Below are 18,845 nucleotides of genomic sequence, written 5' to 3'. Positions count from 1 at the left end.
GTAAAAATATAAAATATATACAATGTTGATTAAAATTTTGGTGGTTTTCAAAATATTTAAAAGGTGCCAGAAGTGTTACACGGAATAGAGTTATTACCAGAACAAAACCAGATCAGATCTCTCCGTAGGAAGACAGCCAAATGTAAAACTCCAAGAGAAGCAGAATGGAAGAGAACATGTGAGGGGCCCAGGCACGACTGAATGCCAACCTCCCAGTCCCGCCTTCGTTAAGAAATAGGTGAAAATAAAAAGGGGAAAAGAAAGCAGGAAAAAGTACGAGGAAGGTTAGAATAGAATATAATCTGAAGATTAAAACCTGGGCCATTCCATTAAACGGCAATGAAAGGCTTGAATGAGCTTTGATTTTTACGTCTTTGAAACAGTCACATGTGTGTTATCGAAGACTAAAAATTTGACTTGATTTTTCCGCCTTGTATCTTTGAGCTACTTGAGAGCAAAAATTAAGCAAGTTCATAAAATCCCTAATTTCAGAAAAATTAAATTTTTATTTCATATCTATAAAAATAACACTAATATACTAATTATGCACTAAAAGGTTAATAATATACATAAAAAAAGCAGAATCAGATTTATATATAAATAAAATGTAGATTTTTTTTGAAAAGTCACATCTCAACTTGCTTGACCTTTGATACCAGTTAGAAATCAGAGTGATATTAATATTTTATACAGGGTGTCTCAATTTGCTCGATCAGGCCATTTTTCTCAAAGTGTATTTATGCTAGGGTTCTGAAATTTTCAGGGTTTATTTGTTAGGTATGGAAGGATTTGGTTACTAAATTTCAGAAACATCGAACGATTTTGTGCCGTTTTGGAAAATTTATTTTTTCACCGGTAGGTGTCACGCAAAATGTTTCAATAGAAAAGTTGTAGGGCATAGTCGAAAGTGTAAAAATAATTTTGGTTCGGTTTAAAAAGACCTATTTTTCACTGAGTTTGGAGGTTGGGGGAAAAACAAGTTGTACTAGCAGGCAATAGCCTTTAACGTAAACAATCGTACATAATCACAACACACATGTACATTTATTTTAGGGAACTAATGATTTCAGCTATGTAGTTAATAATCATCAATTATTGTTAAAGAAAATTATTACGTTCAACACCTAATTAGACAAAGTAGACAAAGACCGTGTCTTCCATTTCGACGTGGTTACGAGTAAGATCATCAAACAAAGATTTGTAGACCAAAAATTACGCTTATTTTTCTTTTGTTGTTTTTTAACGTGAAATATCAATTGTCCGAGTAGTATTTAAAGCGTTTACATTTCAAAGTTAAAACATTATCTCAGCCTGGCCGATTGTTGTCCAGTATGCCTCTTTACACTCGAGATCAGCGCGCTCATATGCTAGAATTATTTTACGGAGAAGGTCGTCGTAATGCTACTCTAGTAAGTCAGTTATTTAGACGAAGATTTCCCAATTGCAGACCAAGTCATACGACGGTTCTGAGAGTGGTCCTCGACTTCGACAACTGGGGTAATATCAATCCGAGGTTTCGTGGTCGTGGTCTCCAGGACATCGACATGGAAAACACCATACTTGCCTACTTCATCGCCTATCCTCGAGCGAGCGTCAGGACTGCCAGCTTTGACTTAGGGTTGGATCGAAACTACGTTTGGAGAGCACTCAAAAGACACCATTTTCAGCCTTATCGAGCGATACTTCACCAAGGACTGCATGACGGTGATAGACAGCGCCGACTCGACTTCTGCAATTGGTTTTGCCTCATGGCTGACGCACACCAGGATTTTAACGATCAACTACTGATTTCCGACGAATGTTCATTCGGAAGAGATGGGCCTTTCAACCGTCAAAACCAACATATGTGGGACTACGAGAATCCACACTGGGGATTTCCTCACCGCCACCAAGTGCAGTTTCGCTTAAATGTGTGGGCTGGTCTGTTAGGTGACAGAATTATTGGCCCGTTCTTCCTGCCAAATCGTCTGAACGGTCAAAACTACTTGGAGTTCCTTCAAAATGAAATATCCAACGTGTTGGACGACATTTTGTAGAAGTCATTAAAAAACATTTGTCACTTGGGCTAATTATTATTTGTTTATTTTTCGAAATCTTATAACTGAAATGCATGTTAACTACAATTCGTTAAAGGCTATTGCCTGCTAGTACAACTTGTTTTTCCCCCGACCTCCAAACTCAGTGAAAAATAGGTCTTTAACAACCGAACCAAAATTATTTTTACACTTTCGACTATGCCCTACAACTTTTCTATTGAAACATTTTGCGTGACACCTACTGGTGAAAGTATAAATTTTCCAAAATGGCACAAAATCGTTCGATGTTTCTGAAATTTAGTAACCAAAGCCTTCCATACCTAACAAATAAACCCTGAAAATTTCAGAACCCTAGCATAAATACATTTTGAGAAAAATGGCCTGATCGAGCAAATTGAGACACCCTGTATATTTGCTAAATGCCAAAGGTATACCAATGCCACAACTATGCATGCACCCAGAATTATAAATAAATGATAATTTATCAAAACCAGCACCCGCAAACTGATGACATTTTAGTTGGCCGAGTTTTTTAACTTTAACTTATTGAGATCTTAGTCCCCAAAATTTAATAAAAATTAGTTGTGGCCCTGTAGAATTTTGTCCACCTGGCCAGTTTGCCCTTGAAAACCACAATTTAAACTTAGTTACCATCATTTTAATGAACCTAACTTAATAATTGCAAATTAGTTCTATCACTATTGTTAAAACACTTTTGATTTATATTTTATGAAGTAGATATTAAAGCACTACAGCGGCTCATCTTTCGTACCTCGTGACAACATTATGAGATTTCTTCAGCATTATTTAAGGAAATTACATAAGAAAATAGTAATGCTCAAATGACAGCGCAACCCTTAAATATCCCTGGTTAATAAAAACTAAGAATGTTCCATACCAGGTATTGTGCTAAATACATCACTATTTGGATAGCTCAGTTTTTAAATTATTGTAAACTAGTTTCATTTGGTATTATTATACATCTTGCCGTAATTTTTCAATAGCAATCTTTGGAATGACCCCTGAAGCCAAACATGGAATGAGGGTTCTTGTGCCACCGCATGTCCCACAGCTTGAATAAGTAGGAAAAAAGGGAACAATTGCAACTCGTGACCACATTCTGCACAGTCCCTAAATATTTATCCCAGCTTCAACCTTTATATATTGTGCCTGGTTTAAACTGCCTGGGCAATGAAACAAGAAATCTCATTGTAAACCTCAATGCAAATGCAGTTACCTATCACTAGGGCCTTCCTGAGTTCCTATTACATACATATCTGGAACTAGGTTAACAGATTCAGGTAGAAGAAAATCATTCAGATTTTTTGGAGCACTCTGGAAAAAAAAACACATTTCAATGAAAAAGTCAAGTCAGGCAATTGGAATGGCCAATGGCAAAACTATAATGGTGGGGGCCTTGACCATTGTTACTACTGAATGTTAAGTAGGGTTAGGAATGTTTGCACAATCAATCAGATACCGTTATTTCACTGTTTACAATGGTTCATTTAAAAATTTTACTTAATTAAAATCTGACCAAACTAGCTTCACCCATTCATGATTAAAAAGGGGAAAGAACTAACATCAGAATCATATAGTGAGGTGAAAGGGCAAAAATGGCAGTAACCACATTTTGATGTGAGAAAAAGTAAATTGCTTGGTTTGGTGAGAAAACTATGCCAACTTTTATTTGTAGCTTAACTTTTAGATAACTTCATTTGCAGACGCCCTTGGTAATTTGTACTGTGCTTTCCCCCTCTCTTTTCAGGCTAGCAGCCAATAAGGAAGCACAAGAGGAGAGGTATTACTCATTCATTTTCTCTACTGGATTGTGCATTGATCCTAAAAGATTTTGGGAACTAATTTAAGAAATCCCCATGAATTATAATAATATAATAATGATAATTATAATAATTGATTATTTTATCATTTTTCAACTGTACTATAACGCTGACCTCTTGACGGTCATATATGTTTGGAGTGCTAGATAGTATTGACTAATTTTTATGCAATTTTTATCTTTTATATTAATGTCATTTGTATTGTAATTGTTTTAAGTCTAATATCTGGACTCCCAAACATTTTATATTATGTGCTAAAGTGTGGTAGTGTACTAAGTTGTATAACTCTCTTACATTTTCCCGCATGGCCTCTCAGCCTGTCTTATCGGACTGCTCCCAGTGCGGCAAACAATTTAAAAGTTTAAACAGGCACTATAGTCGGTCCTCAACTTGTACTAAACCATCGGCAGTTCCACGTCTCGAGGATCTTGGTGAATCGCCTTCCGATATTCGCAGCGATTCCATCGTCAGCCTTCTCGCGAATTTAAAATTATCTCGGCGTGTCGTGCGTCGTATTCCTAAAGGGGCCCGTCATTTGGCCGCCAGTTGCCTTTCTAATGTCATCAATACGGTTGTCCGCGTTAATTCGGTTTCCTCGTGGGTTAGTCTGTTTAGTTTTCCGTCGGCGTGCCTGCAGGTTCCCGGGTCGGTCGAAGGAAAGCCCGCTTCGCTCGCTACGCGCATTAAAGAAAATATCAACACGTTCAGTGCCGGCCTCGTTCTACCAACAGCTTCGAGCATCCCTACTTCCTCAGCCCGGCGACCGACAGCTCGTAATATCGGCAAAATCGTCGAAGCCAAGTTATCTGACGGTGATGTTACGGGTGCTGTTCGTATTATCTGTTCCGATGATTCTTTCGCTCCCAACGACGCCACTACGCTCGCGTCCCTTCGAGGTAAACATCCTTCGGCGTCGGGCCATACTGATTTTTCCTTCGAGTTGGACAACGATCGGTCAACTTTGTCTGCCTTAAACGTCTCTGACTCAGCCGTCCGCACAGCTCTGCAATCGTTTCCAGCCGGCTCCGCCGGGGGCCTCGATTCGTTGTCCCCTCAGCACCTCAAGGATCTTGCGGGCCCAAATTCTGGGGTATCCGGCGATTGTCTGCTGAAGTCGCTCACGAGACTATGTAATCTTATGCTCGATGGCCTCGTCCCTCAGGAAATCTGCCCTGTGCTGTACGGCGCCTCCTTGTGCGCTCTCAAGAAGAAGGACGGGGGTATCAGTCCTATCGCTGTTGGCCATACCGTTCGGCGTCTGGTAGTAAAGTTAGCTTGCTCGCATATTGCGCCAATTCTCGGCCCTTTTCTTCGTCCATCGCAGTTGGGGTTCGGTACTCATGGGGGGGCCGAAGCCGCGGCTCACGCCGCCTGGCGCTACGTTAACCACCCTCATCAGGCTCCCACTGTTTTACTGAAAGTCGATTTCTTAAACGCTTTCAACATGATCCGACGAGACCGTCTACTTGAATGCGTTCGCAAGGATACCCCCGACCTCTATTGGTTCTTACGCCAATGCTATAGGGCGCCATCACATCTCGCCTACGGTGAATCAATCCTGTCATCCGAACGGGGTGTTCAGCAGGGCGACAAATTGGGTCCAGCGCTCTTTTGCCTCCTTGTGCATAGAGTGGCTTCCCGCATGGCATCTGAGCTTAACATCTGGTACCTCGATGATTCAACGCTGGGCGGCAGTCCACGTTCCGTCCTCGACGACCTGCTACTTCTCCAAGAACTTTCCGCTGATAACGGCCTGGAGCTCAACCCCTCCAAATGCGAGTTATTACTCCTAAACCCCGGCGGCTTTGACCTTCAACACTACCAATCTTTGTTCCATGCGGTGGCTCCTGGCGTTAAACTCTTATCGCGCTCCGAATACATCCTCTTAGGAGCTCCCCTTTCGGACGAGGCTATCTCCACTTGCTTGTCCTCTAAGGCCGAGGCCTTGAATACCATGGTCGGAAATCTTCAGCAAATATCTGCCCATCAGGGTTTTTTTCTATTGAAAAACTCAATTGCTATCCCGAAGCTATCGTATCTCCTCCGCAGCGCCCCCGTTTGGCGTGACGTCTCTGGCCTTACGTCGTTCGACGAAACCCTTCGTTCGGCGCTGCAAACAGTTACGAACACTCTCATGGACGAGGCACCTTGGCTACAGTCGTCACTTCCCGTGTCTCGGGGAGGCCTGGGTATTCGCCACGCCTCTACTCTCGCTCTCCCCGCCTATCTCTCGTCGGTATCCAGCGTGGAGGCCTTAGTCCGCGCTATTCTGCCTGCATCTATCGACCCTAACGGGTTAGATTTTTCCGACGCTTCATCTCAGTGGGAAATCCTTTCGGGTGCGGTCTTGCCATCGCCGGATCTCCGAAGCCATCAACGCGCGTGGGAGGCCCCTCTTGTCGAGCTGTCTATCACTCGGTTGTCCGCCCATACTTCCAACGACAGGGACAAAGCTCGGCTACTGTCGGTCAGCTCCGCGGACTCTGGGTGTTGGCTAAACGCCCTTCCTTCGCCGTCTTTGGGCACGCTCTTAGACGACGACTCCTTTCGGATCGCTGTCGGCCTTCGGTTGGGTGCCGACATTTGTGTCCCACACGTTTGCAAGTGTGGTAGCCGTGTGGACTCCTTGGGCACCCACGGTTTGAGTTGCAAACGAAGCTCTGGTCGGCTGTCGCGCCACGGCGCCGTCAATGATCTACTTAAACGCGCCCTCATTTCTGCCGGTGTTCCGGCCATTCTTGAACCCCCCGGCCTGTCGCGGAACGATGGGAAACGACCCGATGGCATGACATTGGTCCCATGGTCCGGTGGAAAAACCCTGGTCTGGGACTTTACGTGCACCAACCCTCTAGCCCCGTCCTATTTGGCGTCTTCCTCTTCAGCCCCCCTCTGGGCGCCAACCCAGGCCGAATTACGGAAGAACTCAAAATACGCGGGCTTGGAAAATCGGTTCATCTTTACTGCTGTCGCGGTTGAAATCCTTCGGGCGGGATGGTCTGGCCTTGATCCATTCGATAGGCCGTCGGATCAAGGAGGTCACAGGCGAGCATCGGTCGGTGACTTTCCTCTTGCAACGGATCGCCATCGCGGTGCAGAGAGGCAATGCGGCCTCAGTACTAAACACTTTCCCTCCGGGCGCCTCCCTAGGTGATTGTTTGTACTCCCTGCCCTAAGTGTTCGTGTGGGTGTTTTTTTTATTATTATTATTTTTGTACCGTATAATTTAAAGTATTAAAGTTATTTTAATAACAATAAAAAGCTTAATTTTGGAAATTCCCATTCAGATAAAATCGCAGTGCGGTTTTACAAGGGAGTCCCGAGTTAAGTTAAATTAATTCTTAAATTAAAAATATACATAAAATGAGAAATAAAGTACATAGATACTGTATATATTTTAACAAATTCACAAAAAAAAACTCTGTAAAATCCACCAATACAAGAAAAAAATTAAAATTCTGGAAAAAACCTATAACAATTTTGTATTTTTTTTTAAAAATCCAGGATTTTTAACAAATTTACTAAATGCAAGAGCTTACGTACCTAAGAATACAAATTCAGGAAAGAATTCAATAAAACAACCATTGTACACAGTTAAATTATACCTCATTGATTTTGTAAAGATTACATTTACAGTATTGTAATATTTAGAAATCTACCCACATTACGTAGGTCACTTTAAATAGCTATATAAAAACATTTGCTATAATTCAAATTTTTAAAACCAAAGAACCATTGTTGGAATTCCTACTGAAGTAAAGCTATACAGGGTGTTAACTAAAAAACGATACAGAGCCAATTACTCAAAATGTGTTTTATGTAAGAATTTGAAGTTTGCAGGATACATAGAGGGTTCCGGGGGACAAATGTCAATGGAAATGAACCAGGTCTTCAAGGTCATTCAAATATTATCTCGAGAACCGTTAAGATTAGAAGAATGGTTCCAATTAGAAATGTGTTCTACGTTTAATATTAAGTCTAAACAGCTTTACCCGATCTAATTTGAGCAATGGGAAGCCGAGAAATGTTAGACCGAAAACCATAAGGTCGTGTATGGTATTCTAATTAAGACACGACATTTAAGGGCTTATAAATCGAAACCTACCAGATTTAATGGATCAAAATTGTCGTAACACTCTAAACTGAGTGGGGGAGTTTGAAATTTGTAGCTTATGATGACCTTGAAACATTAGTTCAAGGTCTGTCCAAATTTATCTCGAGAACCATTAAGATTAGGAGAATGGTTCCAATTAGAAAAATGCCTGCCAAGGTTTTTTAAGTCAAATAACCTTTTAACCGAGGTAAATAAAACAACAAAACTCTGAAATAAACGTTAATTAATTGATTTAAGACGTACCAAGTATTTTTATTAAGTTTTTTAGTTTAAATGTTTTAAACACAAAAGAAACTAAATAAGTAATTGAAATAAATAAGCAACTAATACACGAGGGCAAGCATGCGTAGTAGCCAATGGAGGTATTTTAAACACTTCATAAAATAAGTCTAGAATTTAAGGGAGCTTGAAACATTACATTGTCATTGTTATGTTCATTATTATTTGAAATTTAATCTTCAGTTTTTTCATTATTTATTTAAGTTATTTGTAAATAATTCTTACATTTACTAGTTGCTTATTTAGTTTCTTTTGGGTTTAAAACATTTAAACTAAAAAAACTTAATAAAAATACTTGGTATGTCTTAAATCAATTAATTAACGCTTATTTTGGAGTTTTGTTGGTTTATTTACCTCGGTTAAAAGGTTATTTGACTTAAAAAACCTTGGCAGGCATTTTTCTAATTGGAACCATTCTCCTAATCTTAATGGTTCTCGAGATAAATTTGGAATGACCTTGAACTAATGTTTCAAGGTCATTGAAATTTTCATTGTAATTTGTCCCCTTGCACTCTCTATTTAACCTGGAAATTTCAAATTCTTACATAAAACACATTTTGAGTAATTGGTTCTGTATCGTTTCTTAGTTAACACCCTGTATAGTCTTTGTGAAGGGTTTGATTGGACAGGACTAGCTAGGGATTTATAGAAAGGTCTCTAGCATTTCTTTAATAAATGGAACTATTTTAAAGGATGTACATAAATTAAATATAGATTAACTATGATTGTCGATCTGCTTTATTCCTTCACTTGTCTCGATGAGAATAATATTCATTGGATTATTTTGTGCATGCTATAATTAATTCTAACATAATAATGACTTTTACCAAATACATACTTGTCCATTCATATTCCATGTTCCAACAAAGAGTTTAACCTTCTTGTCCGGAAAATAACGAATCATTTCTTCAACTCCCAAAAGAGAGCCACGTGAGCTAACACGCCCAACCAGAAAGCTTCTGCAATGTCATTAAACAATAAAGAAATTTCATCTTCATGGTATAAATTACATTACTTAACTTTAATACTCAGCTGTCTTATTCTTATAAACAAGCCCTACTTATTTTTATGTTTAGAGTGAAAACTCTACGAACCACTGACTATATACTGGAGTGGTTTTCATGTCCCTCTATTTTGAATAATACCAGGGGTGCTGATAATATTTTTTACGTTGAAACCTTTCAAACATCTCTTAGAGATAAAAGCACTAAATTTAACGGCATTAAGCTATGGAATAGTATCAATTATAAATATAAAACTCTTGATAGTATAAATAAGTTCAAGGCAGCCATCTCTGATATATTGACTTAAATTACTTTTTGTGACTAATTATTAAATTCTTATAAGTGTATTTTAATTTAAAATTTGTGGACCCTTTTGTAAACAAATCTTGTGATTTAAAAGGATATCCAATAAAAAGCATTTTATTATTATTATTATTATTATTATTAAATTACATAGTGGTCAAAGCTATATTCCATATGTTTTATAGACAGATATAGAAATTATCTTTCTTTTTGCCACTGCCTGCCTTAAATTCTTGGCATAAATTTATCTCTGGCGGCTGCTGCTGCTACCCCAAGTTGTTTCACCTTAAATATGATCCCAGCGATACTGAGTGTTACAGGTGAACATAAAAAATCTTATCTCTTTAACTCAATGATTAACTGGAAATAAATTGAAATGTTGAAAGATCAAATGATTGAAAAGAAAGGAATTCGCTGGTTGTTTTTTAAAAATCCCTCTATGATGAGGAGTTGCTCCACTATATCACTCAGAATGATGAAGTGTAAAGGGTTTTTGCTTTATAATTTACAGTCTAAAACTTGGGTTAAGATCTAATCTATACTATAATTCTCAATGTTAGTCCTTTTGTATGTCCGTCCCATTAATAACTTTTAAACGACGATAGGTAAGATGCTGAAATTCGCGCCACGTGCCCTGCTATCTTTTTCTAGCTCAACGTCACTATTGTGACCTCGCTGTGATGTTCCGGCCCTGGGTTGTGACCTTTTCCAATTATTTTGGCTCTCCCGTTAGTAACTATTAAACGACGATAGGTAGGATGCTGAAATTCGCGCCACGTGCTCTGCTATCTTTTTCTAGCCCAACGTCACTATTGTAACTCGCTGTGACGTTCCGTGCCTGGGTTGTGACCTTTTCCAATTTTTTTGGCTCTGTAAGCTAAAGCCGCCGGCTGCTGCTGCCATGGCGGGGGGGAGGGCAGTCTGAGAGAGCGGCTGTCGAGCCAGGGGTAAGGAACTCTTGAGAGGGTGGCTGACGTGGCGGAGGTGGGGGGGGGGGGGGATGGTCGCGGTTGAGAAGCGCTTGCGAATCACTTTACCAGAAACAACAGACGTTTCTACAAAGGTTATGGATTTTCGTTCAGTAAAACAATGGTATTTACAACGGTATCTTATCGAGACTCTCCCCGGGTACAAAAGGCTAGTGTAAGATAAAGCAGTCTTAGTCTGAGAGGAATGCTAAAAGTGATCCCACTAGGATAAATTGACCTTTCTTATTATTACACTAATCATAAGAACTTCGAGTAGAGTAGAGTACAAATTAAAAAAAAAATAAACTACCTTGAGCGTGCCTCTTTAGTAGTGATTGGTGGTAAAATGCTACCAGTTGGTGAAATTCCAATGCATGTTGAAGAATTTGTTAACTCTGAAAGGGAACCTGGCAGAGTGTAGCTTTCCCCACATGGTCTGTCATAACTCGAGTTACTACTCTCAATGATCAGAGACTGACACGACAGGTTTCTCCTAAGCGTGGCTGTCGAAGACTTTCCGCCACCAACTAAAGGAGGCAAAAATGGCACTCTCTTTTTCTTCTTCTTTCTTCGCGTTGGAGAGTCCCAAAAGGAAGAACTTTTCCTTATTACTTCTTGGTTTGTAGACTTTTCTTCAAGAGAAAATGAACCAAGACTTTCTTCTTTGCTAGAGGACACCATTTCTCTTTCTAATTGAAGAAAACTATTAAGTGAACCACTTGATGAGCTAACGCCTAAAATAATACAATAATTGGTTTTGTTATTGATGCACTACAAATAAGTAGTACAAAAAGATAAGAAGGATAACATTGGTAGATTTTGATAAATGTTGAGTTTTATGTACAAACAAAAAAGGCTAAAAGGGAATGGCAGAAATTGAATTACACTAGTTTCCCATTTTAATATTAAGAAATAGGTTGTAAAATCGGGGGAGTATGATTGGACGAATCTGCTATCATGAGGTACAGAAAGGGAAGAGAAACTATGTTCACCCAGACTTTCAAATGCCAATGTGAAATATTATACTTTTAAATTCAGTAACAATTTCAAATTGGTTAGGGAATTTTTTGCTCTTGAAATATGATTTGCCTAATCCCAACTAAATTACAGCTAAAATATAAAATACCAGACAGAGATATAATAAATCTACACAATTATGTTAAAAAAAAACCCCTAGTCCTAGAAATTATTATACAATTATACCTATGCTCCTGGATGTGTTAATAGGACTATAGGAGGGTAATAGAGAGACAAGGAGTGAGGGAGTTATGCCAAGATAATTATTTCTAGTAGACAAATTAATTCTATGTTAAATGAATTTAATGTTAGGTTAAAAATACTAGTCTCAATAACACCCTTCTAACACACCTAAATTAATAAAAAAATACATACCACTTCTTGCTACTTGAGGTGGAGACTTAACTAAACACTGAAGACTAAGTGAGCGAATTGGAGCAACTGGTCCAAAGTAGTTATCTTTGGATTCATCATGAACATTACAAGCTAATCCCAGTCTTTCACTGACTTTTGATAGAGTTTTTGATATTTTTAGGTCTTTCAAAACAGAAGAACCACTGTCTAAGCTTGGAATAGAACTTGCACTAGAAACTGAATTGACACCATTACCTCCTGAGAATGTTGCTGAAATACTTCGTAACTGCCTTGGTCTAACTGTATCTCTCAATTTGATCTTAGGAGCAGCAGGTTCCACTTCTCTGGGCCGCGGTTCAGACATGAAAATCAGATTATTCTACATCCAAAGTACCTAAGTGTACTCCTAATTTTATTAGATTAGTAGTTCCAAAATGTATTCATTATCAGAAACTCATCACAGATGTACAGATCAATGAAGGTAATCTAATAAATCTTCAACAGCTTGATCACAGACAACAGGTTGAAAAGTAACAATTCATACTGTAAAAAAAAAATTCCATATTCAAATAAAACAGATTGAAAAAACTTTGATAGGACTAAATTATCCTATTTTAAAAGTTAATTTCATTCTCTTAAAAGAGAATGCCAAGTGGTCAGAATATTTCAATGAACTAGTTAAAGGGGTCATAAGTTGTTATTACGGTGATGTGAAAATACTTTTTTCTTTAAGTTGGTAATTAGTTGGTTTTCAGTGGTCATAAAATTACATATTTGTAAGTTGGTTTTAAGTAGGTTTTAAGTTGGTATTAAAGTATTTCCTAGACCACTTATTTTTTGGTAAGGGATAGCTATCTTATTTTTCCTTAACAGTATTCATTGATTACATAAATCCATGATAAGATATAAGCAAAAATAGAAAGACTAAAACAAACAGTTCACTTCGTGAGCTGCCGCGAGCCTTTGGCAGTGCTCCTCTCGCAATATAAAGAGCGTTGAAACAATCCCCTTTCCCCAAGACAAACTAGCCAATCATGTTTTTCTCAATTTTACGAATATAGTTCAGCCTAACACTAGCCCCTTACCAAAAAATAAGTGGTCTAAGAACTATTTAAGTTGGTTTTAAGTTTGTATTTGAGACAAATACCAACTAAAAACACACCAACTTAAAACCAACTAAAAACTTACTTAAAATGTTACTTAATAAAGACCACTTAAAGCCAACTTAAAATTTACTTAAAATGTTACTTAATAAAGACCACTTAAAGCCAACTTAAAACTTACTTAAAAAATAATATGTAATTTTCTGACCACTAAAAACCAACTAAATACCAACTTAACTAGTTTACTGAAATATGCTGACCACTTAAAACCAACTTAATATCAACTTAAAATGTGAATACCAACTAAATACCAACTAAAAACCAACTTATATTTTGGTAAGGGAAGTTTTTGGAACTAAGCAGAAATTTCCCAAAGATGAATATCAAAGGCTTACATTTGATTGTATAGTTTTCTCAACCCAACCACTGTTTGAACTCATTTATTCCATGTATCTTTAACCCAAACTCGAGGTTGAAAGCTTTTTCATATCTGCCATGTTTTACATTTTCTATATAAGGTTAACTAAATAGCGCTGTATATGTATAGAAGGTCAAACTACTTTTTTTTTTCAAAAAAAGTGGTACAGAGAATTGCTACCCTTACCAAAAAATAAGTTGGATTTCAGTTTGTATTTAGTTTGTATACACATTATTAGTTGATATTAACTTGGTATTAAGTAAGCTCAAGTTGTCATCATATTTCAAGTTACTAGTTGAAGGGGTAATAAATTGTTATTCAGTTGGTAGGAAAATACTTCTTTTGCTAAGTTTGTAATTAGTTGGTTTTAAGTAGTCAGGAAGTTACATATTATTTATTTATTTATTTATATAATTGCTCAATAAGCCTCAGGTGGGCTTTTGTTTGAGCATCGCTACAGAAAGACGCAAAACCAAAAAAAAAAAAAATTAAATAAAGGGAGAGACGAAAACAAATGAGTAAATTTGGAAATATTGGTTAAAAATCAAGTAACGCGAGAGGTACAGTACCGCCTAGAACAAAGTTCACTAAGCGAGCGGTCGCTTAAAGCGAAGCCGGGGTCTGGCAGCAGCCCTAGCTCATGTTTCCCCCCCATAAGCGCCACTTTAAGCGAACGCTCGCTTAGTGAACTTTGTTCTAGGCGGTACTGTATCTTTAAAATGAAAAAAGGCAGAGACATGGCGGCGAAACGTGTGGCGATTGGGGATAGAAACAATCTCTTGGGGAAGGGAATTCCAATCATTAATCACACTACAGGAAAAATGATTTAGACGCTGAGCGGTACGAACTCGGGGCTTGGAGAGTTTGAGTGAGTTTGGTTTTAAGTAGTTAAATGTAAAAGTTGATTCTGGTTTAGTTGGAAATAAGTTGATTAATAAAGACGATTTAAGTTATTTTTTTAGTAGGCATTTGTCCCAAATACAAACTGAAAACCAAGTTGAAATACAAGTTGTCGTAAGTGGTTTTTAGCCAACTAATTTTTTGGTAAGGGTAGTGCAAAGCTCTCCCTTATGAAAAAATAAGTTGTCTAGAAACTACTTAAAGTTGATTTTAAATATGAACTAATTACCAACTAATTACCAACTTAAAGAGAAAAGTATATTCCCAACAACTTAATATAAAAACTTATTACCCCTTTAACTTGTTTATTGAAATATGCTGACAACTTGAGCCTACTTAAAACCAACTTAATATCAACTAAAATGTGTATACCAACAAAATACAAATTAAAATCCAACTTATTTTTTCGTAAGGGAGCTTAGTTGTCTATAGCTAGATGAAAACCTAACTTGGGGTCAGCACATTCTAAAGACATATATATATATACACAGCAGACCCGCTTTTTGTGATCACTTTGGGACCGTATAAAAACTATAACAATAAACGGGTGATAACACTATGCGGGTTCCAAAAAAACCACTTTAAATACATATACATGTAGTTCTGTTTTAATTTCCGTCGGTACATGTTATTGACATTTGAATTACTATCTTCTAAAATAGTCCTAATATAATCCTCGTATTTTTAATGCAAATTAAAACTATAACTATAGTAGTGAACGTCTCTAAAAATTTGGTTCAACACAGGCTGAGAGATCAGAAGTTGAGCGGCAGTGTCACATTGGCTCATTTTTGGTAATGTGTCGTATGCTTTCAACAACTCGCACTTAAATCGCGACATTAACTCATTATCGCACTAACACGAAAGCGTAAAATAACGAGTAAAATAAATAATTGGCTGATAAGATAAAATGGAACTATGATCACAGAAAACTGTCTTATTCCAACCCTTACCAAAAATAAGTTGGATTTCAGTTTGTAATTAGTTTATATACACATTATTATTGATATTAACTTGGTATTAGGTAGGCTCAAGTTGTCAGCATATTTCAATAAACAAGTTAAAGGGGTAATAAGTTGTTATTAAGTTGGTGGGAAAATACTGTTTTCTTTAAGTTGGTTTTTAGATAATATTTAGTTGGTATTTTTCTCAAATACAAACTTAAAATCAACTTTAAGTAGTTCCTAGACAACTTATTTTTTGGTAAGGGATAGTCTCTAGTTTGTGTAAGTTTTTTGTTCACCGTCGGATGTGACCCCTAAATCAGGCCCAAACGGGTAGCAACCAGGGCAGACATCCCCCTAGCTACGCCACTGTGTACACAGAAGCAGATGGCAAATCTCTGCCTGAAAAACCCTAGCAAAATCGCCAAGGCTCTCAAAAAAGCCAAACTTAAGTTTTTAGTCTGACAGCCCATACCAAAAACTAAGTTGTCTAGGAACTATTTAAAGTTGCCCTCACCAAAAAATACGTTGTCTAAAAACTACCGAAACTTGGGTTTAAGTTGGTATTTGAGTCAAATACCAGCTAAATACTAACTTAAAACCAACTCTGATTTTGCTTAATGGAGGCAACTTAAAGCCAACTTAAAACTTACTTAAGAAAGACCACTTAAAGCCAACTTAAGACTTACTTAATAAAGACCACTTAAACCCAACTTAAAACTTACTTAATAAAGATCACTTAAAACCAACTTAAAATAATATGTAATTTTCTGACCACTAAAAACCAACTTAAAGAAAAAAGTATTTTCCCACCAACTTAATAACAACTTATTATCCCTTTAACTAGTTTATTGAAATATCCTGACCACTTGAGCCTACTTAAAACCAACTTAATGTCAACTAAAATGTGTATACCAACTAAATACCAACTTATTTTTTGGTAAGGGGCGATCCAACTGTTCATGTTTCGCAATATCACAAGGGACTTTAAATCGTTGATTTTCTTTTGAGTTAAAGCATTAACACAGTCAACAGACTCAACACTAAAATTTGTTTTAATAGCTTGCTCTAAGCCTTTGATTTTTAACGTTACATGCACTCTTAGTTCAAAATTAGTTTGAACACCAATTTCATAAACCTCTTTAAAAACTATGAAAGTGTTGCATTGAGTTTGCTGGTTTTTCGGGAATCCAAACAATCTAAAGTCTAGACAAATTTCAACACGCGTCTAGGAGCAGTTAATGGATATTTTTAACCAACCACTTAATTTTTTTTAATAAATAAACAAAGCTGATTTAATAAGAGTACATTAGGATCAATAACTTAACTTTAAAATTGGTCCAGTTAATTTTTAATTATGAAATGACGCGACTGTGAGCAGAATTCCATAGCATGCATATTTTTATAGCCTATTTTCACATGTTCCTGTGCGATGACCCTCAATAGTAACCTTACACAAAGGGGGAAGGCAATTTGAAGGGCCTCCTCAGCTTATGTGCAGGCAGGCTAACGATGACGAAGTAAACCTTTTGTTTTTGTCTATGTATTTTGGATGTAAGTTACTATTTTTAAAATGGCTTTGTCCTCTAATCCAACTAAAATTTGGCTTTATTTTTACGTTACGTTATGGTTTCATTTATCCACATAAGCTTGTTAAACAACTTGGGCAATCTGATCTAATATAAATGTGATTGAAAATCAACAACACTGTCTTTCTTCCATTTATTTGCGCTAAACTGTTAATTTCAAACTTTCTCATAAAACTTCAACTAGGAAAACCCCTCTAACTTTCGCACTTTTTGACCACAGAATTTGTGTAATCGTCGTTTAAGAGCCACAAATAAAAAAAGAGCTACGAAGTATCCAATTTTACCCTCTCCTCAAGGCTTCTAGCAATTATCTACCTCAGTTGGTTATCCTACCCACCTAGGTTGCAGAGCCCTAGTTGAAACTTTAAAAAACTGATTTTCATTTTAGAATTCCACAACTCGTCACTTAAAACACTTCCTTGTAAATAAAACCAACTAGATATGACTTTTCCAATCAAACACTGTAAATATACTTACATTTAAGTTATAATTTATATGGAAAAAGCCTTGGTCACAAACCGAATTTCTTCATTTTGGGTATTTAACTACAGACGACAGTGCAGAAAGAATCAATCAACAATAAATATGGGATATTCAGGCTGGAAATAAGTATGATCTAGTAGCACCAAAAGTCACTTTCTAAATTACTCATTAACTCGAGTTTTTTCATGGGAGTGGTTTTTGCTCAAATCTTTGAAATTTCAATTTTGAACACGTGCAAAATATTAGGGCTATGGGAACTGAGATCTGGAAAACTATCGCTACGCTCCCTTTGGTTCACCATTGAAATCTTCTTTTTTTTTAGAAGCTCGTTATGAGCGATTGTGACGGGTGGGACCATAGAAATCTCATGGGTAACTAGAATGCTGCCGTGTAACTGGCAAATGGACCAAACGCCGTGGCAGACGATAGTCAGATCTCAGCCAATCAGAGCTCAAAGAGTGGTTCTGAAAAGAATTTAATGTCACCAGAGAGAATGACGTCACCCATCTCCCACTATAGTAGCAGAATCAAGAAGGATTATTATCCTCCTTGGCGGAACCACTCTACGGCCTCTCATTGGCTGAAGGTTCAAAATGAAGCTCGGCCGTAGGCGGCAGCATTCTACTTACCTATGAGATTTCTATGGGTGGGACAATCAAAGATAATTTAAACTCGTATTTTAAATTATCTCTGGGAAAATTCAGTCCGCTCGTCCATTTGGTTAATCAGGTGCGAGTTTTGTGTTACGGCCACGCCAACGGGGGGATACTTAGGGATAGGGTTGGGACACCCGTGGCGGAAGTATGACAACCACCCGTTGGGGGATTAGTGGTCGTCCTCACATGGCCATCCACAAACTGCCACCCAGACGCTTGGGACCGGATTACAGGAGTACGCGACTACTCCCGGCCCATTGAAATCTAGAGAGGTATCAGGGCTATTCCTCTATGATTGAAGTTACTAATTCTTGGCAGCAGCTAAAGCAGACGCTATTATTTTTTCGTAATCTTTATTCGTAAATTTGACTTTATAAATAATTATACTTGCATTCATATTGAACTTTTTAATATAATTTTTCATTGTTTTCTTGTATATTAATAAGTTTATTTAAGAAAAAACATTCTTATGACTTTTCAATTATTTGTCTGTAGCGAGCATAGATATAAGAAATGTATATAAAGGTCTAGATAAATTTCGGGGCGTCTAAGCCTAACATAAAATACGGAATTGATACCTAGCAGACACCGGGGAAAGCACGTGACCAAGAGCGCGAGCTCTCTTAGCATTTTAGTACTAAGTGCTTGACCTTTCCGCAGGCCGTAGTCTTAAGACACCATCTGTTGGTGACTTTTAGTATAATTTCTAAGCAGGAGACAATGGCTCTCGCGACGATAGCACGAGTTTTCTTACCGATAGATAGCGTCTTATAAGGATAGCCTGCAGAAATTACGCGTTTCTGCTAGCTGTCACCTCCGTATTCACTCCCTTTGAAATA

The 18,845-nt window shown here is 37.5% G+C and overlaps 1 protein-coding gene across 4 annotated transcripts in view; it reads right to left on the bottom strand.

Moving 5' to 3' along the window:
- Window positions 1–17,395, bottom strand: part of INPP5E (Inositol-3-phosphate synthase) — a 40,581-nt gene extending 23,186 nt beyond the window's left edge. For 2 of the 4 annotated variants that reach the window (XR_016480819.1, XM_090174559.1), the window contains exons 1-6: window positions 17,345–17,395; window positions 11,935–12,456; window positions 10,853–11,276; window positions 9,106–9,226; window positions 3,274–3,371; window positions 98–222 (exon numbers count right to left, since the gene is read on the bottom strand). Coding sequence is in view for 3 of the 4 variants with exons in the window: in XM_090174559.1 (XP_090030685.1) it covers window positions 98–222; window positions 3,274–3,371; window positions 9,106–9,226; window positions 10,853–11,276; window positions 11,935–12,277 (1,111 nt within the window). In the remaining variant the exon portion in view is untranslated. The remainder of the gene's footprint in view (window positions 1–97; window positions 223–3,273; window positions 3,372–9,105; window positions 9,227–10,852; window positions 11,277–11,934; window positions 12,457–17,344) is intronic. The other 2 variants (XM_090174558.1, XM_090174556.1) reach the window with 2 other exon arrangements.
- Window positions 17,396–18,845: the final 1,450 nt, after the last annotated feature.

Source organism: Leiobunum rupestre, chromosome 5, assembly GCF_980474605.1.
Source record: "Leiobunum rupestre chromosome 5, qqLeiRupe1.1.hap1, whole genome shotgun sequence".
NCBI lineage: Eukaryota > Metazoa > Arthropoda > Arachnida > Opiliones > Sclerosomatidae > Leiobunum > Leiobunum rupestre.
This window is presented reverse-complemented; position numbering and strand designations above follow the sequence as displayed.